Here is a 19,552-nt window from a genome sequence, read left to right as displayed (position 1 = left end):
TAGATGCCCACGGCTCTCGCAGCACCGTTGGGAGCATCCCTCTAAACGCTGCGATGCCTGACACTTGAACTTGACCAGCAACTACTGCCAGAGGCTAATTTCTTCCTGACATTTAGGTGAAGGGAAAGGGGTGTGTAAGCATATTTTGAGTAAGGTTAGCCCTTAAAAACAAAAACTATATTCACATATGTGGGTGCCTATGTATTTTCTTTGTATATATATAAGTCTGTGTAAAATGTGAGGGTGAGTCAGCATTGAAAGAGACATAAATACTTCCTGTCTGTAGCTATACATGGAGGGGATGTAGAAGAAGGAGCAAGGCAACTTTTTTTGGCACTTGTGCTACGGTTGAGGTGACTGCCCCAGGGACTAAAACATGAGATCGCTCATATGGCATGATTTAACACATCCGAAAAACCCTGCCTGGCACCAAACTTCCCTAATAAGGGCACCAAACTTGCCCTTATTACCATTAGCATGGTAATAAGGGCATTGTTTCAATAGGGTCTTCGACAGATGTGGAAATCTAACAATCATTAGCCAATTCTTATGTGAGACTTACACATGCTCTAGATTCATGACCTCATTTAATTTCAAAATCACACTTTGAAGTTAATACCATCAACACCCTCATTTTACCAACTAAAAAGAAAAACAAAACCAAGAGAGATTTGAACCCAGGGAAGCTGCCTGTGGAGCTTGTGTTCATAACCACAGTCTCCTCCCTAGCAGTGAGCTTCCGGGATGGGGAACAAACCCTGCCCCCCCCCCCCCCCGGTCATTAACACATCCTGCCCGACACTGGATTAGGTTGTTAGTTTAGCTATCACAAAGGGCTCTGACCAAATGACAATTAAGATGAGAATATATCAGTGGGTAAAGGGAAATTTAAAGTATTTTGTGGAATAACCAATTTACCACTCAGAGGGGACTCAGTAAATAGGGGGACATATGACAGCCCAATTTCTTTTAAAATACTTCTTGAATCCCTATGATGGGTTAGATGCCATACTATCAACTATGGAGGGACAGAGATGAATAAATTATGATTTCTGTGTTCTAGAAGTGAATTATGCACTAAGGGGAAGTAAAATAGGCAGATGAACCAACAGCATGCACTGAACAAGATAAAAAAGTATCTCTGAAAGTCTCACGTGAAAGTATCTCTGACCAGGAGACCCTGGGTAGAGGGGACATTTGGGCTGGATGTTGGATGAAAAGGAAACATGTGTTAGGTGGGGAGATTGGAGGAGGGCATCTCAGCACAGGGACACCATGTTCAAAGGAGGGCAAAGTTTTGGGCAAGGACCCTGCTTTGTGAGAGGGACGGGATTCAACTGGAGAATAAGGAGCATGGGATGGGGCAGCAGGAAGCAAAGGAAGAGAGCTAACCTTGCTTCAGCTTGTGAAGGGCCTTGTAAGTCAAGCAATTTGTCCTTTGTCCTTTAGGACAGTGGTTCTCATCCAGGGGTGATTTTGCACACCCAGGAGATCTTTGGCAATGTCTGGAGACACTTTGAGTTGTTACAGCAGAGAAGGTTCTCCTGGTATTTAGTGGATAACCAAGGCAGGGCGACCTTTTAGTAAGGAGTGATTATTTATTGAAGGCTCACTGTGTGTATAAGGCAAAACCCCAAGAGCATTAGGAACACCAAACTAATTAGTTCAAAATACCCCTACGAGAAGGTGTAGGTGTGGATAGATTAAGTATCTCAATCAAGGTTACCCAGTCAGTAAGCAGCCAAGTTAGATTTAAACCTTGACTCCAATGCATTGGCACCACTCGCAATATCCTGCCTCCCTCATCCCTAAGTAACTCTCCATGTGGGAGATGAAGACTTAATTCTGAGAGTAAGAATTGGAATGGAAAAGAAGCCAGGGGCTCCTGGGTAGCTCAGTCAGTTAAGCAACCGACTCTTGGTTTCAGCTCAGGTCATGATCTCAGGGTTGTGAGATCGAGCCCCACATAGGCTCCATGCTGGGTGTGGAGCCTGCTTAAGATTGTCTTTCCCCTCTCCCTCTGCCCCTCCCCTCTCCTCTCTCTCTCTCTTAAAAAAAAAAAAAAGAAAAGAAAAGAAAGAAAGAAAGAAAGAAAGAAAGAAAGAAAGAAAGAAAGAAAGAAAGAAAGAAAAATAGAAAAGAGAAGCCAGATTTGAGAGACATTGGAGGTAGACTTAAATCAACAAGATTTGGAAACACATTTGATGTAAGGGGTAAGGGGGACCAAGGAGAGTCCTGAGGTTTCTAATGCTGATAACATTAATGGTAGGATATTTGATAACATTTCATTATTACATCCTTAATAGCATCCAGATCAGACACAATTATTCCCACGAAGTGCCTAAGAAATTCTTGAGTGGGTAGTGAGAAGTGATGATAATGGCATTCCTGGAGGGAAGGTGGTAATGAAGTCACAGACAATACTTAGAAACTTGGGGATCCATTAGCCTATAAGTAGTGGTTGAAGCGATTGCAGAAGTTATGAGAATGTCCAGGGAAGAGTGTATAGAATAAGAAGAGAAAAGAACCAGGGCAAAATCTTGGGGAATCCTTAAGGCATACTCAAGACAGTAGAATGCTGGAGGAGTAGGGGATATATATATCTTTCAGTGGTATATAAATTCATTATTGATATAGATATTCAATCTCTATATGCCCATGTCTCTAAAGATCACATCTCCATATTTATCCAATCTCTCCATCCTTCAATGGTAAGTTCGTGGAGGAGGGAAAGAACACAAGGCTGTAGGAATTAGGAATTTACACGTTCCTCTGAGAATGGTCTTAACTTCTGTAGTATTAAGAGTGGGTTTTCCTGGCAAAGTATATGCTTGTATACCAAGTCTCACTGCTGTATGTTACCCCACGGTATGTGGCTAACTGGGGAAGCCAGCTTGTGGTCCCTTTACCCAAGGAAAAGAATATGTTCAAATAGGAGACCGTTTGAGGGGATTCTTATTTCTCCATGCATGGAAAGAGAATTCCTGCCCTAGAGAACTAAGTTGCTCTCCAGCATTTCATTCATTTAAAATTAATAAATTCAACTCCATTTTCATTTCTAAGGCTTTAAAGGTATCAAGGTCAAACAAAATGATTTCTTTGAAGTGCCCAAGAAATTCTTGAGACACAAATCACAGACCATGTATTATGATCCCCTGCAGAGAGTAAGAGTAAGTTTTGGCTTAAAAGGAATAGACAACTGAAATCAAGGAATTGGAAGGTTTTCAGTTGGAAAATTGCTCTAAATCATAGGGGCCAAGAATTAGTTTGTGCCTCAATGTTTTATACATTTCATGTATACATAAACAGGCATTTATACATAAATACACACAAATATGTATTATTGCACAAGAGCATTTACACCAGACTTCTGCTTTTGCTTGGCATTGCATGCCAATCCAAGCCCATGTCTAGCAAAAGCCTGCACAGTTAATTTAAAAAATGAAACATTCAACAAAATAATTGTTTTTTTGGGGGGTGGGGGAGAATGGAGCGGGTGGTTTATGTTGTCAAACAATCAGCTGATTTGTTTTTTATGCATTTTTAGTGGCACATAGACAAGTCAAACCAATATATTAAACATTGAAAATTCAAACAAATACTTTTGAGCCTAATTTTGCCCAAAGAGGCCCAATTTGTTAAAAAAAAAACAAACAAAAAAACCACTGAACTAACTTGTCTGTAAGCTCTGTGCTTCCCATCAAAGGCTTTGTCTGTGTTCTAAACAACGGGGTAATGAGGTTTGATATCGTTATTAGAAAGCCAAAGACCAAAAAACAAAAATACAAACCCCATGTATATTTTTATGACATTTGAAACTTTTATGTACCCACAGCTGAGTAGACCAATAAAAGCAAGACACCCCGTAAGACCAGGCTCAAAAGGAATCCGGGTATATGAATGTCCCCAAGAAGGTGATCATCGGTAGGTGAATTCCTCTGCAGTGAAGACCATCTCTGATAAAATGAAGCCAAAATGCACACTCGTTATAGTCAAGAAAACATTACTAGAATTGTCATGGTCTCATAAACACAAATCTATGACTACAAAATAGTGGTATTTCATATTTGCTAAACAGTAACAAAAGCACCTCCAAGATCATAAAAATTGGTCTTAAAATTCAGGCAGCAAGTAATCTATATGTTTGTATGTTAGATGGGGAAGGAGGGGATTTCTCTTCCAGAGGAAAACAGGACCTGGGAAGAAATCTCCACCAAAATATCAATTTGCATGATAAAAGACAATAGGATTCTTGGGCTGACATTTCCTCATTCTGGCCACTTCTGGGTACTTGGGTTTTGCCCCCCAACAGTGTTGTCTGTGTTTTCCCTGCATACCAGGTGGCTAGCCTTCCCATAGAAAGGAATGGAATTCACTCACTTTTCAGATGGCAGAAGCTGTTTCTCCTTCTTTTTTTTCCTGGAGGAATACCCTTGTCCTTTTTTTTCCTGCTTGTGTATCACCAAGGTTGAAGCAAACAAGCTTATAAAGACAAAGCAGGGTTTCAGCCAGAATTGTTTTTGTTTTTGTTTTTAATTCTGGAGTCTGTTTTCTCTCTCTTCCTTCCCTGCCAGTCCAACTTTTTTTTTTTTTTTAAGATTTATTTATTTATTTGGTGGGGAGGGAGGGGCAGAGGGAGAGAGAATCTCTAGCAGACTCCCTGCTGAGCGCAGAGCCCGACAGGGGGCTCAATCTCAGGACCCTGAGATCATGACCTGAGCTGAAATCAAGAGTCGGACACTTAACCCACTGAACCACCCAGGTGCCTCTGGGTTTTTATTTTGTTTTGTTTTGTTTGTTTGTTTGTTTGTTTTTAATTCTGGGGTCTGTCTTCTCCCTCTTCCCTCCCTGCCAGTCCAACTTTTTCTCTTCTTCCTCCACCTTTATCCCCTTCCTCTCTCTTCTCTCCCTTGTCCTCCTTCTTTCCCTCCTCCTCCATAATTTTTCTTTTCTTTCCTCTTCCTTCCTTCTCTCCTTTCCTCTTTTCCCCCCCTCCCCCTTCTTTTTCCTTCTCTTCAGGCTTCTCCTCCTCTTGCTCTTCTACCTTTCTCCTTTTCCTCTCCTCCTGCTCCTTCTTCCTGCCATAGCAGCAGTCCCGGCTGTGTGGCCAAGGCCATCCCTTCTTGCTGAATTCCTAGGTGGATGTTGCATGGTTGGAGCTTGCTGGGCCTGGTCAGAGGGGGTCTGTCACGGCCTGACTGAATATACTCCAAAGCCAGACAAAGACTGGCTTACGCTGATTTTTTTCAGCAAGCAACACGGAGGAGTATTTGGAGCAGTTTGTCCTAAAGACAACAAAAGCAAAGCTTCGATTTTTCCAGATAATTTTTCTGGCTATCTTCTTTTACTTCTGTCCTCCTCCGTGCATGTCTGTGAACAGAACTCTTCACGCTTAGTGAGCATCTGTGTCTCTTCTTCCTCAAGTTCATCAATGGCAGGTGTATTTGACCTAACACGTATACCTGGCACAAAGCTGATACCCTATAATTAAGAAAAAATAATAAAGTAACAAAAACATTGTATTGAGTCAGCATGATAGAGAAAGAATTTCTTGGAAATTTGCAGCAGTTTACATAAGCTCAAGATTACTATTCTGTCATGTTTGAATAGGGAGGGGTGCTGGGTATGGTTCTGGGTTTTCCCTTTTACTTCCTAGGCCAGTATCTTCGTTGTCAGGCAATCCTGCTGCCGGCCCCCCACCCCCACCCCCGGTGATGCTCCCAGCTGAAACTTGTCCCATCTCTACTCTCAAGTAATCGCAATGAGCACATTTGTGAATGTTTACCTTATAGGTAAATTTTATTGACCAAAGTACCAATTCTGTTTATGGTAAAAAAAAGAAAAAGCCAGTATTAGATTACCTTCCCCCAGAAGGCCGAGCAAATCTGCAGGCTGTTGGGCTGCTATGTAGAACCACCAGAGAGAGGAATTCCAGGGATAGGTTACTTCTTCCAACTTCTGGAAAAGTATAAAAAGCAAGTCACCAAGTGACAACTCAAACATATTTAAGGAGAATACCCCTTTCTGAGAGACATTTAGCAACCCCCCCCCAAAAAAAAACTACCTTTTAGAAACGTGTTTTGTCAAACAATTACTTATTTTGAATATCTGGTCATTTCTAGACTTTTGATGATCCAGCATTACTGAGTGTACTTGGACTAGCTGTTGCTTGAATGAGTCTGTGTGTGTGTGTGTGTGTGTGTGTGTGTGTTTTTCCCTTCCTCCAAATTTATTTGCTGTGTAGACACAACTTTGGTGAAACCTGTCTGACTAGGTAGCTCAAAGGAAATTTTCAGATGTGGTAGAACCACCCCCACCCCCCCATCATCCTTATCCATATTTCCTAGTGGAATTTTGGAAAGCACTGATGACCTTTTGTAAATGTACCACACCTCAAATTCTCATTTTTCCGTTCGGTGGGCAGTTCTTTCTTTCTGACCCTGTTCTCCATCAAAGCAAACCAGACAACTCCTGGTACTTCCCTTAAATATTTGAGCAGCTGAACTTGCGTACCTACAGCAGATCCGAGGCAGCAAGCTCACCTTTGGTGTGCTCTCATAAGCCACTGATTTTGATTAGTCTGAGGAAAAGTACAAATGACTTCCAGCTGAAGCAAGCTTCATCACTATCCAACTGGCTCAAGTCGGGGAGAGCTTCCTGTTGGCTCCCTGAACAGACCTACTGCCTTCTGACCAGGTCTTGGTTGGAGTTCAGGGAGTAGTAATTTGAGGATACGCCCTTCTTCAACCACCAGAGAGGGGATTCAGATAATTAAGTTTTCTAGTATATTTCCAACACTAGACAGATGCGTTTTCTGTCATTGTGGAATATAAATAGAGCTGGGAATGCCTCTACAACAGGACATTACAGCTAATTTTCCCTCTCTGATGGGTTGCCAGGACTTTGAAAATAAGTTTCCTTGCTCTTCCATGAAAGAGCATCTTCAATTCAGTTGAAATTTTGGTTGAAGAATCACACTGGTCCTCATTTTACAAACTCATTGCTCCTGATTAAGAAAACCAAGGTAACCCACCAAGTGCCCGCTTCTCTGCTTTTTCGATCTGCATATCTCTCATGAAGTGAAGTCTTGCAATTTTCTCTTCCATAATTTTGCCTATGAGAAACTGGAGAGTCACTATAGACACATTCTTTTGAGGGACTCTCTTGGGTCCATTTGGGATTATTATGTAGTTCAAGGTCAAAGTAGTTGAGGTATTGTGTAGGAATTGATCATAGGATGCAGTTGTTGAGTGTGGATGGAAGTGTGACTCAGTTTGACTCATCACCCTCCCCAGAAGGTGAGTATATGGTGGGAAAAAGCAGGCCATAGGGTAACTAGAATCAATATGTTGGCTCCTGAGAAATCCTCTAATCTCTTAATTTGTTTTCAGGCAGTTTCCTATTTACCCTTCCTAGATCATTTCCATGAAAAAACATATGAAGTAGTCTCATCTCCCAAACTGAGTGCATTTTTCTTATCCACTCACTGTGTTTATCAATATCATGTGCCCAGTACATTCTTGAATACACAAGTAAATTTCGGGAAAGTCTTCCACCCTATTTGATGTCAGATTTGCATTTTTTTCCTCATAAGAGTGACTATAAGTTACATAGCTTATAACTTAAGTATGCAGTCTTTGCAAATGAAACCCACAATGAGTATACAGAAATAAAAGAACCATGGAATATCAGAGAATGAATGAAATTTAGAAGTCTACTCCAATTTCTTCACTGGTGCAGAAACTGAGTCCCAGAGAAATGACCTGACTAACAAATATCTCTGAGGGAATTAGTCATGAAGGATACCAGGATATACCATCCCAAAATATGTCACTTTGGTGTACGGATTATTTTGAGTGGAAAGCAATTGAGGATCTGATGTATCAAAAAGACTTCTTGGAGCTTCCCTTATCTGACTAAAAGCAGAAATTTCTGAGAAATGAGAACTGCCATAAATGCCCTTTCCAGAGGAGTCTTATGGTCACGGAGATGGAAAAGTCAGCACTGAAATGAATCTGCACAAACAAATGTTGCTAAAATAACTCTTATTTTTCATTAGTCTCCCCATATATTTACCTTTTCACAATTTACTGCCCCTGGAACTCCAAAGGCCTGCTTCCTTTTGTCTAGTCACTTCTCCACAATTTATTGCCCCTTTATTAAAGTGGTATATAAACTTCCAAGTCGAACCACCTCTGTGGGTTTTCACTTCTTTTCTGTGAAGTTACAGGCATGTAAAAATATTAACATCAATAAGACAGATAGACCTTTTCTCCTGTTAATCTAGCTCTTGTGAATTTAATTTGCAGGCATCAGGAACTGAGTCTAAGAGGATAGAAGAAAAGTTTTATCTTCCCTTACAGTGGCAAAATTAAGACTAAGATTCCTTGGTCTTTTACTACCCTGTTTGGCACCGAAAAGAAAATGAAAGGCAAAGTCATACTCTATTTATGAAAGATTCTTAATATAGTTCAAAATTTATCACTTTGTATAATTTTTATATTTCTATTTCTTATTGAAAAGGTTTGCAAAAATAAAGTGGATAAATTTAATTAAAATTAGGTGTACTTGAAATTATTGAGGGCACTATTTTCATTGATTTCACTGGACAATTTTCATATAATGATCAAGTCAGAAAAAAATGCTGGTTTAACCGTCCTCCCTTTGCCCAGATGGCAAGTGTTTAGGCAAATGAGTATAGGATAGTGGATAAAAGCTCAAGTTTTAGAATCATATGGACCTGGGTCATGCAGTAAGTTATTACATAAAGGGTGGTTATGAGAGCTTTGACATTATTTTTAGTATATATTGACCCAGCAGACAATTGCTCGGGAGTCCTGAAATTTCAACCTGATATTTATCTTAGTCTTTTGAAAAGCCGTGCATTTCTGCAGCTTCATTTAAGTGATTGTTGAAAATCCAAACGAGATAAGAGTAGGATGAGCCTCAGTGCTTGGTTTTCTGCTTTCGTAAATGAAGTCCAGCCTATATTTTTAGAGAAAGTTCTGTATTTTTCATAACCAGAGCAAGAAGCTGATGGAATCCTTTTGGTACTGTGCATTAGAAGTGAACTGACTTGAGAAGGCCTATACGGCTTATTTAATGCTAAAAAGGTGCCATCAAAGGTGAAGACCACAGCTAGTGTCAAGTAGTTAAAATCTTAAACATCCCTAATGACTTCTTTTAAGTCATTGCTATTCCTTACAAAAACAAACTAGCGCTAGATTAAGTGCGGGGCACTCACATTACAAATGATACCCGTCATCTGGATTTCTCATTATGGAGCTTCTGCCAAGTTCAGACTCTTTGCCAAGGATGATTTAACCATTCAGAGTGTCAAACTGACCTTGTACTTGAGGATGGGGGTGGGGAGAAGCTGAATTGCCTAAGCATTGTTTTCTTGAATTCTAAAATATTGAGGAGATGAAACCATAAGTTTGACGACCTTTCTTCACCAACATAGTTAAAATCTACACCCTACATAATTACACTATTGAAACTGTGTGTGCTAGAGGCCTTGTTAGCTTTCACATATTAAATCAAACAAATACTTTTTAAGAAAGGTTTTAGAGGACAGTGGGAAAAAAACAGAGATAAATGGATTAAACCCCAGAGTTGGCAAAATTAAATATGATGATTGCTTAACTGTAGGTGTCTGCTTATGTGTGTGTGTGTTTTTTGTTTTTTGTTTTTACTCTGAAAATATTAGGCTTTGGTGGTAGGCTTGCAGAATGGGAATGAAAGATTGTCTGAGCTTTGAGTCTACAATTTTGAATGCATTCAAAAATAAGGTCGTAAGTCCTCTTCAACATTAGTAAGCACTAATAATTAGTTTTAAATGCTTCTTTGTCACTCTGCTATTAGACTGGTAGATATCATTGCTGTAGAGCTAATGGAACCAAACTGCCTCATTATTAAAGTAATTAGAAGTGTTACCTAATGAGGGTTGTCATCTTTAGGCTGAATAGAATGCATGTCCTGGTTAAGGTTAAAGTGTTCTTAAAATATTCTTGAAGTAGTCTGTTATTTATAGTGTCTAGATAATGCTTCTGTGGGGAAGGGAGTTAAGTCTTGCTAAGTTCTACAACACACACACTGAAGTGGGCTTTCTCAAACCACAGAGGGTGGCCTAGAGTACAGCTGCTCTCAGTGAGGACACAAAGATGGTTAAGTGAAATTCACAAGAATCTCCCTCTTACCCGAACTGTTTTAGGCCTGGCATTTGTTGATAAGGAATTATAAACCTGCTTTTGAGGTCCCAGCTTGTCGAATTACACATGATGATGGTTTCCCCACCGTTTCTGGCTTCCCTTTCAGCCCACCAAAGTCCCAGAGAGAACTTTGGGACAATTTTATCAGTAATAGCGCATCTCCTTTTCATGAGCGTCTACCAGATGCCAGGAACTGTTTTGCACATTATCAAATTTATTATCACGCAAATGTTATGAGCAAGGTTTTAACCCATTTACCAATTAGGACGGAAAGAAAATTTAAGTAGAGTAACTGTCCCACTGTCCCTTATCCATGGTTTCAGTTACTCGAGGTCAGTGGTGGTCCGAATATATTAAATGGAAAATTCCAGAAATAAACAATACATTGGCTTTAAATTGCCTGCTCTTCTGAGTGGTGTGATGAAACCTTATGTATTCCCACTGTCCCTTCCAGGATGTGAATCATCCCTCTGTCCAGCGTATCCTCATACTATAGGCTGTTTACCCAGTAGTCACTTAGTAGCCGTCTTGGGGTTATCAGATTGGTTGTTACACTATCACAGTGGTTGTATTCAAGTAACCTTAATTTGACTTAATTATGGCCGTGAAGTGCAAAAGTAGTCATGCTGGCAATTAGAAGATGCTCAAGAGAAGCCCGTAAAGTGCTTGACTTAACTAAGGAAAGAAAAAATATTGTATGTTGAGGTTGCTGATATCTATGGTAATGTTTATTACAGTATATTATTATAATTGTTCTATTTTGCTATTAGTTAGTGTTACTCTTACTGTACCTAATTTATAAATTAGACTTTCTCATAGGTATGTATGTATGTATAGGACAAAGCACTGTATATATAGGGTTTGGTCCTATCTGAAGTCTTTGGATCCACTGGGGGTCTTGGAACATGTTCCCTTCGGATAAGGGGAGGCTGCTGTCTATGGCTTAAGACTGCACAACTACTATTCAGTGGAAGTGAGGTTTAAATTGGGCCTGCTTCCCTCCAAAGCCCAGTTTTCTACTGCAGCCTGCCGTCCATGCTTGCCCACGCTTGTCCCCATCAGTTACGCTAGCGACATAGGTAGTTACTTCCTTCACGGTGTCTTATTTATTTACTTCTCTGGTTATGAATTTAGAAGAGGCTGCAGAATCTTTGATTCAAGTTTTTTTCATTTGCTTTTAAATGAAAGCTAATTTGGAAGAACAGCTTGAATGGAGCCTTGCTCAGAAGCTGCTCTGTGAGCCTCTCATTCCAGGAACCACCAGTAAACTTGACATTCATTCTTTCCAGTTATGGTGAGTTGCAAACCACTAATTTTCATTCCACTTTTGGGGGGATAGGGATTGGGTCTTGAGCTAGGTTGATTCAAGTTTTTTGGTATTTGGAATTGAAAGGATCCTGACTGATACATTTTTGAGGGAAACATTTCTGGGTGGACAATGTTCCTGTTGCCTCTCTTACCTTAGGAATGTTGCTTTGCTGCTGGCTTGAATAATCATTCTATGCTGACATTGCAATCTGCAGTTCTTTGCTGGTAGACAGCTAGATGCGTTTTTCACCATTTCTTGTTGACATATTCAATATGATTTAATTCGATCTACTTCAGTTTAGTTCATTTTAATGAATGTGGACTAGGTGCTCCATGAGGTCCTTTCCTAGAAAGTAAGCAGTAGACCGTTTGGATGTCATATTAAAGTGCAACAGTTCTTCCACTTAGGGGGGTTTGGAAAGTATGAGCTCCATTTCAGATTTTGTATGGCAATCTACTACACATCTTTTAGGTCCATCTGTTGAGCATTGATAAAAATCAATGACTTGCCACTGTTTTGACCTTTGATGCAACTCTGAGGTCTTTAGTAAGTAGCAGATGGGATTGGTGATTACAAGCTGATACTTGAGAAATTCACTGAAAGAAAAAAGATCATTAACATTTATATTTCTAGTCCTGGGTGGTCATATGACTTTTTCAACATTATTGCCAACACTCCAATTAATGAAAGACTATACAAACATGAAAGTACGAATGCTCTGGTTCTTGTTTTGAATTTCTATTTATTCTGAGTGATTGTGACTGTGTATTTATTTATATGTGTGCATGTAAACTCACACAATTCTTTATACAGAATCTATAAATAGTTATATTAACCATCCAAGTTAGATATCACACGGATTCCAGTGGAAGAAAAGATCACACTGGTGGGGCTGTTATAACTTTCCTATTACTACTCACTTGCTCTTTTATTTTCTCACATGACTTTGTTGGTATTTGGAATTGAAAGGATCCTGACACATCAACGTTGACATTGAGTGTGACTAAGTCTTTGCCTTGAGGACCTTCCATTCTCTTAGTCACTGACTTTTACTTTCCATCCGGGAGCTGGGGTCCTCCTGGCTCACGGTGCAGTGAGGGGTCCTGGAAGAGAGACCCCAGTCGTGACAGTAGTCCTTCCCTGTGGTTGCTGCTGCTGTGCTAGGTGCCAAAACCATGTCTGAGCTTATCAGCTGAGGACTTTCTCAAACTCGCTTTTATGAGGCTCAGTCTTACATTGGCTCAAACCATACAAAATCAGTCAGTGGACAGTGAAAAATGTAGGCAATCAGCTGGAACTTTTTTGTAAAGATTAGTAAATAATCAGTTTGGGTGCTTGTTTTTTCAACTTAATTGCATTGGGTTAAAGCTATATCTTATACAGCAAAACCCAGCATGCCTTCTTTGGTTGACTTGACAGGTCAAGAAAGTCCTATGGAAAAAAAAAAGTCTGAATTCTGTGTATTGATTCAAATTAAAATCACTGCTTCATTCTTTTGGTGACTGATTTGAGTTGAATCTTAATTTTTATGTCATAAGATAAAGTCTTCGATGATAAGAATTATTTTAGTAGTAAGAGCCTTTAACAAGAGAAAATAGGGTCTTTTGTCATTAGCTTAAAGATTGAATTGAGTTTCTTCCTTTTTTTTTTTTTAAGGTTTCATTTATTTATTTGAGAGAGAGAGAGCACGAGAGAGAGCATGAAGGAGAGCACGGGCAGGGACAGTGGGAGAGGGAGAAGCAGACTCCCCTGCCGAGCAGGGAGCCTGACGCAGGACTCAATCCCAGGACCTTGGGATCATGGCCTGAGCTGAAGGCAGATGCTTCTCGGACTGAGCCACCCAGGCGCCTGAAGACTGAGTTTCTTAATCAGTTGTATAGTAGACTGTGACAATACATGTCAATTATACTGATTATTTTGATGATAATTATCTGCATATTTATGAGAAAAAACCCCAGGAATTAGCTTAGTTAAAAACCAACTATTTTCTTTTCTCAAAATGACATCACTTAAATCGTAACTTCTCTTTTTTAAAAAAATTGTAACTTTTCAGGGCGCCTGGGTGGCTCAGTCGTTAAGCATCTGCCTTCGGCTCAGATCATGATTCCAGGGTCCTGGGATCCAGCTCCGCATCAGGCTCCCTGCTTGGTGGGAAGTCTGCTTCTCCCTCTCCCACTCCCCCGGCTGTGTTCCCTCTCTTGCTGTGTCTCTTTCTGTCAAATAAATAAATAAAATCTTAAAAAAAAATTGTAACTTTTCAATGAGTTATTTTGACTTTACAAATGTATAGGTTTATGTATAGAAATCTATCTCTTTAAATGATTAGATCAAGTTGATTGGGGATTTCCCATTATGATACTTGAAAAAAGTAATTGGTGATTATGATTATAATACCAATTCCAATGTGTGTGTGTTTTTCCATACCACTAAGCAAATCTCCAATATCAGTTGGGTGTCCTACAACTCAACGAAATTCTGACACTATATACCTGGAGATAGCATCAGATCTCACAGGTTAGGGGCTCAGTCTACAGGGCTGCCCCCCGCCGTTAGATGTCAATTATCTGACCCGTCAGCTATAGATCAGAGGTTCCCATGACCCCTCCTTGGGTTTGTTTAATTTGGTAGAACTTTCACAGAACCTAGAGAAATTTTTTTTTAAATAATTACGTTGTTTTTTGTTTTTTTTTCGTACATTACAATTTTATTTTTGTGTACACATTTGTTTAACAGTTACTGAATTTCTAGGCCAGGTTCAGGTAACTGAAGGGCCTTTATAATTAGCTTATATTGTCTAGATCCAAGGTATGCTGCAAACATAGTCTGGAGCAAAATGGGAAATAACATCTTTCTAAAGACAGGCTTAGAAATTCTAGTCCAGTAAGTTAAGATGTTTCCTTTCTCTGGTAGCGGGACTGACTCATATCTGGCTGCTAGGCCACCATTCACAGGTATAGCCAAGATAACAGGGTGCAGAGCACCAGAAACGAGACCAACCAATCCACCCCGTGTTATGGTACAGGTTTCACAATTCAAATCACCTGTATTCAAAGGTAAACTTACAAAACCTTTGTAAGATATGAGCGCAGTCACAAATGGGATCATTGCCATTGGTAAGCCAGCGGCTATACGAGCCTGTCACATTTAGGATGCGCCAAAAAAGACTATTTGCTATTAGACCACAGAGACCAGCATTAAGTCCAACATATGTTGATCCACATTCAAATAGATTCCTTTCTGCTTCTGGGAGTTGGTTAATTTTTCTGGTTATGATATTGAAAATTAAGTCTTCCTTGACAGTATCATTTGGTTCATGATTTTCCATCTTGAGCCTTAAAATATTTTTCAATAATAGATACCTTTTTTTCCGGGATGCCAGTAACTTATGCTCTCCTCACAGCAATTGGTGCCTCTACCCGGCCTCAGCGACCACGACGGGGCTCACTCCAACCTTTGCTCACCTACCCTGAGCGCAGCCATCTTTGGCTCACGTTGTTTTTTTTTTTTTAAGAGACAGAGAGAGAGCACGGGGGGTGAGGGGTAGAGGGAGACGGAGAGAGAGAATCTCAAGCAGACTCCCCACTCAGCATGGAGCCTGACTCAGAGCTCAATCCAACCACCCTGAGATCATGACCTGAGCTGAAACCAACAGTCGGATGCTCAACTGACTGAGCCACCCAAGCGCCCCAGGACTTAGAGAAAATTTTACCTACTGGTTTTATCATTGGTTTCTTATAATAGGATATAACTCAAGATAGCCATATGCACGAGTTGTATAGGACAAGTTGTGTGGGAAGGGGTGCAGAGCTTCCATGCTTCACTCTTTCAATACCACCACATGTTCATCAACCAGAGGCTCTCTGGGTCCCTGGCCTTTTGGGTTTTTAGGTAGGTCTCATTACTTAGGCTTGGCCATGGGTGAATGAACTCCATCTCCAGCCCTCTGCCCACCAGGGAGCTTAGTGGGGAGACTGAAAATTCCAGTCTTCCAAACACAGGGCGGGCACCACTGGCAACCAGCCCCCATGCTTAGGTACTTTCCAAAAGTCATCTCATTAACATAACAAAAGACACCTTTGTGGTTCTCATCACAGGAAATTCCAAGGTTTTAGGAGTTTCGTGCCAGGAATGAGAACAAAGACCAAATAGATACTTCTTATTTTAAGTCATGATATCAAGATAGTGTATCCAATAAATGAATCATGGAATGATGTAAAATGCAATGTAACAGTTCAATGGATATAAAGGTATAAAAACTGTGAAATGTGGTTCTTGACCCTGAAGAATTTATAATCTACTTGAGGAGGATTTGTGGACACCCATGTACACACACAAGATAGACTCTAGATGATAAATAAATGTTGTAGTGAGAAGTGTAGAGAACTATGAAATAATCCCAGAGGGCTAAAATGACCAGGGACTAGAGATGGGGCTTTTAGGATGAAATATTCATGTAATTGAAGAGGGAGAAGAAAATCCTATGGGGGGAAAATCATAAAATGAGTTCTTACTCCTCTCACAGAGGAATAATATAGCAGTATTAGCAAAGTAAAGAAAGAAGGAAAAGATTTTAATGAAAGGTCAGAGAAGTGACCTAACATCTTCAATTGAACCTATGTTATTTATAATTTTTTTCTATCCACATACTAGCTCAGTGTTTCTCACTAACTAAATTAACAAGCTATTTGATTAAATCAAAAGGTCAGGGGGTACTCTGAATATCTATAGGTGTATAATAAATCACCCCAAAACTTAGTGGTGTAAAACAGCAATATATATTTATAATCTCTGATGGTTTCTGTGGGCCAGGAATTTGGGAAGGGCTTGATTGGGTGGTTCTGGCTCTGGGTCTCTTATGTGATTGCAGGCAGATGTTAGCTAGGGCTGGAAGAGCAGGACAGAGGGAGGTTACAGAAGCTAGAGGGTGGCCAGGCTCCTCTTCTGGATTCTCAGAGCCGTTCCATGTGGTCTGCCCACACAGGTGAGTTTGGGCTGCCTCACAACATGGTAGCCCCGGGACAGCCAGACTCTAACATGGCTGCCGGAAGAGGAGAATTCTAACAAATCCAAAGCATCATTGCCCATCCTCTACAGTCCAGCCCGGCAGGTCACAGAGCATCACTGCCACCATATAATCACACTGCATCCAGTTTCAAGAGGAGGGAGCATAGACTCCATCTATTCAGATCAAAGTTCAGTTGCGAGAAATGGTTATGGAATAGAAGATATTGTTTTGCCCATTTTAGAAACTATAATCTACTATGATAGATCATTTGAGGCATTTTGTTTGATTAAGCACTGTCCTCCAGGAGCAAGAAATTAGTAGAAAAACCTCAAACATGTGATACTTGTGTTAGTTGGCTGAAATGTATAGATAATATGCATTCAAAAGAGTAGATAGCGCTCATTTAGATGCTGATCTAATCATATATATATATATATATATATATACTAGTGACCCAAATAACCCATCTCCCATCCCTAATTCATGGCTACTGGTCCATAAAAATAATAAAACCTTTGGAGATTGGCCCTATTGATAATAGAAATGAAAAGTCATCTTTAATACACCTCACAGGGTTTTAACATTTCGTTTTCTTATTTATCCTTCATTTGAATCAAAGCCCAACCTGGTAGTGTTTCACAGCAATTTCCTTTAGGCTGGATGGATGTTTTTTGCTAATGAGACTGAGCAATCAAAACCATAATCTGCATTCCTGAGACTTGGCCTCAGGCATTTTAAAACATAGCTAAGGGTTAAACAGACTTCTGAAACAAAATAGTCTTTTTGTTATTGTTGTTGTTATTGTTATTATTTTAAACATGAAGCTTCATGTTCCAAAAATATTTATGTCCTTTCATAAGAAAGGGCACTCCTCCTTGACGTTCTCAAACATGAGCCAGAAAAGACATTACTGAACACCATCCTCTCACCTAAATGGGGAATAGGGTTTCTCTTCATTTGCTGGTGCTTTTTGTTTTTCAAGAGAAACATTATCTTGTCTCTGCTTTGGGCTTCTTTGCCTTGTTTTCCATTCTTTCAGGATGAAATACCAGAGAAACATCAGCTACAAATGCATGTGGTTAACCAGCATTCACCCCAGTTTTTCACTTAGGACTGACTCAGATTACTCCTCCCCATGCTTCCCAGCTGTCTAAAATTATCATAAAGGTAAAACTTGGGTTTGTGCACTTTCCTTTAGTGCCCCCCCGCCCCAGTGGGGTCCTACTTCATGCGGGATCATTAGTGTTTTAACAAGGGGGCAGTCCATATAATACGAACTATTGTTTAAACAAGACAAATCAAAGACCTTCATAGAAGGTCCATGGCACAGTGTTTGCCTGTTACAAATATCCCCCGTGTATAACAAGATTATAATTAAGTCCTTGGGGTTAATATCCAAAATCTAGATGCCATCCCTAGAGTTATGATTTGGAATGAGAGCTGCTTGATTTGACATTAAGAATAAAGAACTAAAAACACAATTTTCTAAGAAGTACTTTTTTTTTTAAACAGTCAGCATTTCCAATCATCAGGTTAGACAAGATTGTGACAAGCTTACTATTCAACTAGTAATCCCTTTAAGTATTTCTCCTTATGTCTAGTTGCTATTAGGATTATGACTAGCAGAGAGTAAGCAAGGAGAAGTTTTGTTTAGTTCATAAAAAGTTAATGATATGACACCTTCATTTCTGGATATTAAAAAAAGCACCAGAGCTCTTGAGAATTTCACTTCAGTTTCTACTTTCCAGATCCAGACATAAATTGATATCCTCAATAAGGATTAAATAAAATGTCATGGAGACCTCAATGTAAAATTTAAAATTATGCAACTTGTAGAAAAAAAGCATAAAAGAAAATCTTTGCGGTCTAGTGTTAAGTGAAGAGTTTTTAGACTTGACCAAAAGCATGATCCCGAAAAATTGATAAATTTGACCTCATCAAAATTAAAAATTAAAAACTTTAGCTCTGCAGAAGACCCTGTGAGGAGGATGTAAAAAGCAAACTACACATTTGGGGGAAAACCTTTGCAAACCAAATATCCAACAAAGGCCTATATCTGGAATATATAAAGAATGCTCAAAACTCAGTAATAACATGAACATTCAATTGGAGAGTGAGCAAAAGACATGAATAGACATTTCACAAAAAAGGACACACAGGTAGAAAATAAACACATGGAAAGATATTCAGCATCATTACCTATTAGGGAAATGAAGATTAAAACCACGAGATATCACTACCTGCAATGGTTAAAATAAAAGTAGTGACCACACCAAATGCTGGTGCAAATGCACGAGTGGATTGCTCACACATTGCTGATGGGAATGAAAATGGCGCAGCTCTAGAAAATAGTTTGGCAATTTCTTTAGAAACTCAGCATGCACTTACCATACAGTTCAGCCATTACAGCCTTGGGCATTTATCCCAGAGAAATGAACACTAATGTTAACACAAAAAGCTGTACATGAACGTTCATAGAAGCTCTACTGGTAATAGCCCCCAAATGGAAACAACCCAAACTCCTTCACAGGTAAATAGTTATGTTACGATACATTCATATCAGGAATGCTATGTAGCAATAAAATTATTAATACAGGCAGAAACTGGGATCCATCCTAAGGGAACTAGGCTGAGTTTGAAAAGCCAAGCTCAAAATGTTACATTGTATGGCCCCATTTACACAGCATTCCTGAAATAATGAAAATTATAGAGATAGAAAAGAGATTAATGGTTGGCAGAGGTTAAGAATGGGAGAGGGGTCTGGAGGTGGCTGGAAAGCGTTAAGAGGAGGGATCTCTGGAGATAGAACAGTACTGTATCTTGATTTGACATGAATCTACACATGGGATAAAATTGCTCAGAATAAATAGATACACAGCTATTGTGCACACACACCCACAAATGAGTGCTTGAGTGAATATAAAACCTGCAAAACTTGAGGAAGCTCTCTAGATTTTGTCCTTGTCATTTTGGTTGTGGTTGTGATATTGCACTAATTTTGTAAGCAGTCACCATTGAGGGAAACTA

The 19,552-nt window shown here is 39.7% G+C and overlaps 1 protein-coding gene and 1 long non-coding RNA gene across 7 annotated transcripts in view; both read right to left on the bottom strand.

Moving 5' to 3' along the window:
- Nucleotides 1-2,140: 2,140 nt before the first annotated feature.
- Nucleotides 2,141-19,552, bottom strand: part of LOC116643430 — a 445,025-nt gene continuing 427,613 nt past the window's right edge. For 5 of the 6 annotated variants that reach the window (XR_004301555.1, XR_004301552.1, XR_004301554.1 and 2 more), the window contains 5 exons: nt 11,672-11,865; nt 8,077-8,216; nt 5,862-5,958; nt 5,045-5,481; nt 2,141-4,482 (listed from right to left, as the gene is read on the bottom strand). This is a non-coding gene — a long non-coding RNA (uncharacterized LOC116643430). The remainder of the gene's footprint in view (nt 4,483-5,044; nt 5,482-5,861; nt 5,959-8,076; nt 8,217-11,671; nt 11,866-19,552) is intronic. The other variant, XR_004301557.1, reaches the window with a different exon arrangement.
- On the bottom strand, nt 13,935-14,933 carry LOC116643427 (transmembrane protein 126A-like). Its single transcript, XM_032422200.1, is given in 2 exon segments — nt 13,935-14,659; nt 14,661-14,933. Coding segments are annotated over 2 exon segments (591 nt in total). The 5' UTR covers nt 14,846-14,933; the 3' UTR covers nt 13,935-14,253.

Source organism: Phoca vitulina, unplaced genomic scaffold (genome assembly GCF_004348235.1).
Source record: "Phoca vitulina isolate PV1807 unplaced genomic scaffold, GSC_HSeal_1.0 scaffold26, whole genome shotgun sequence".
NCBI lineage: Eukaryota > Metazoa > Chordata > Mammalia > Carnivora > Phocidae > Phoca > Phoca vitulina.
This window is presented reverse-complemented; position numbering and strand designations above follow the sequence as displayed.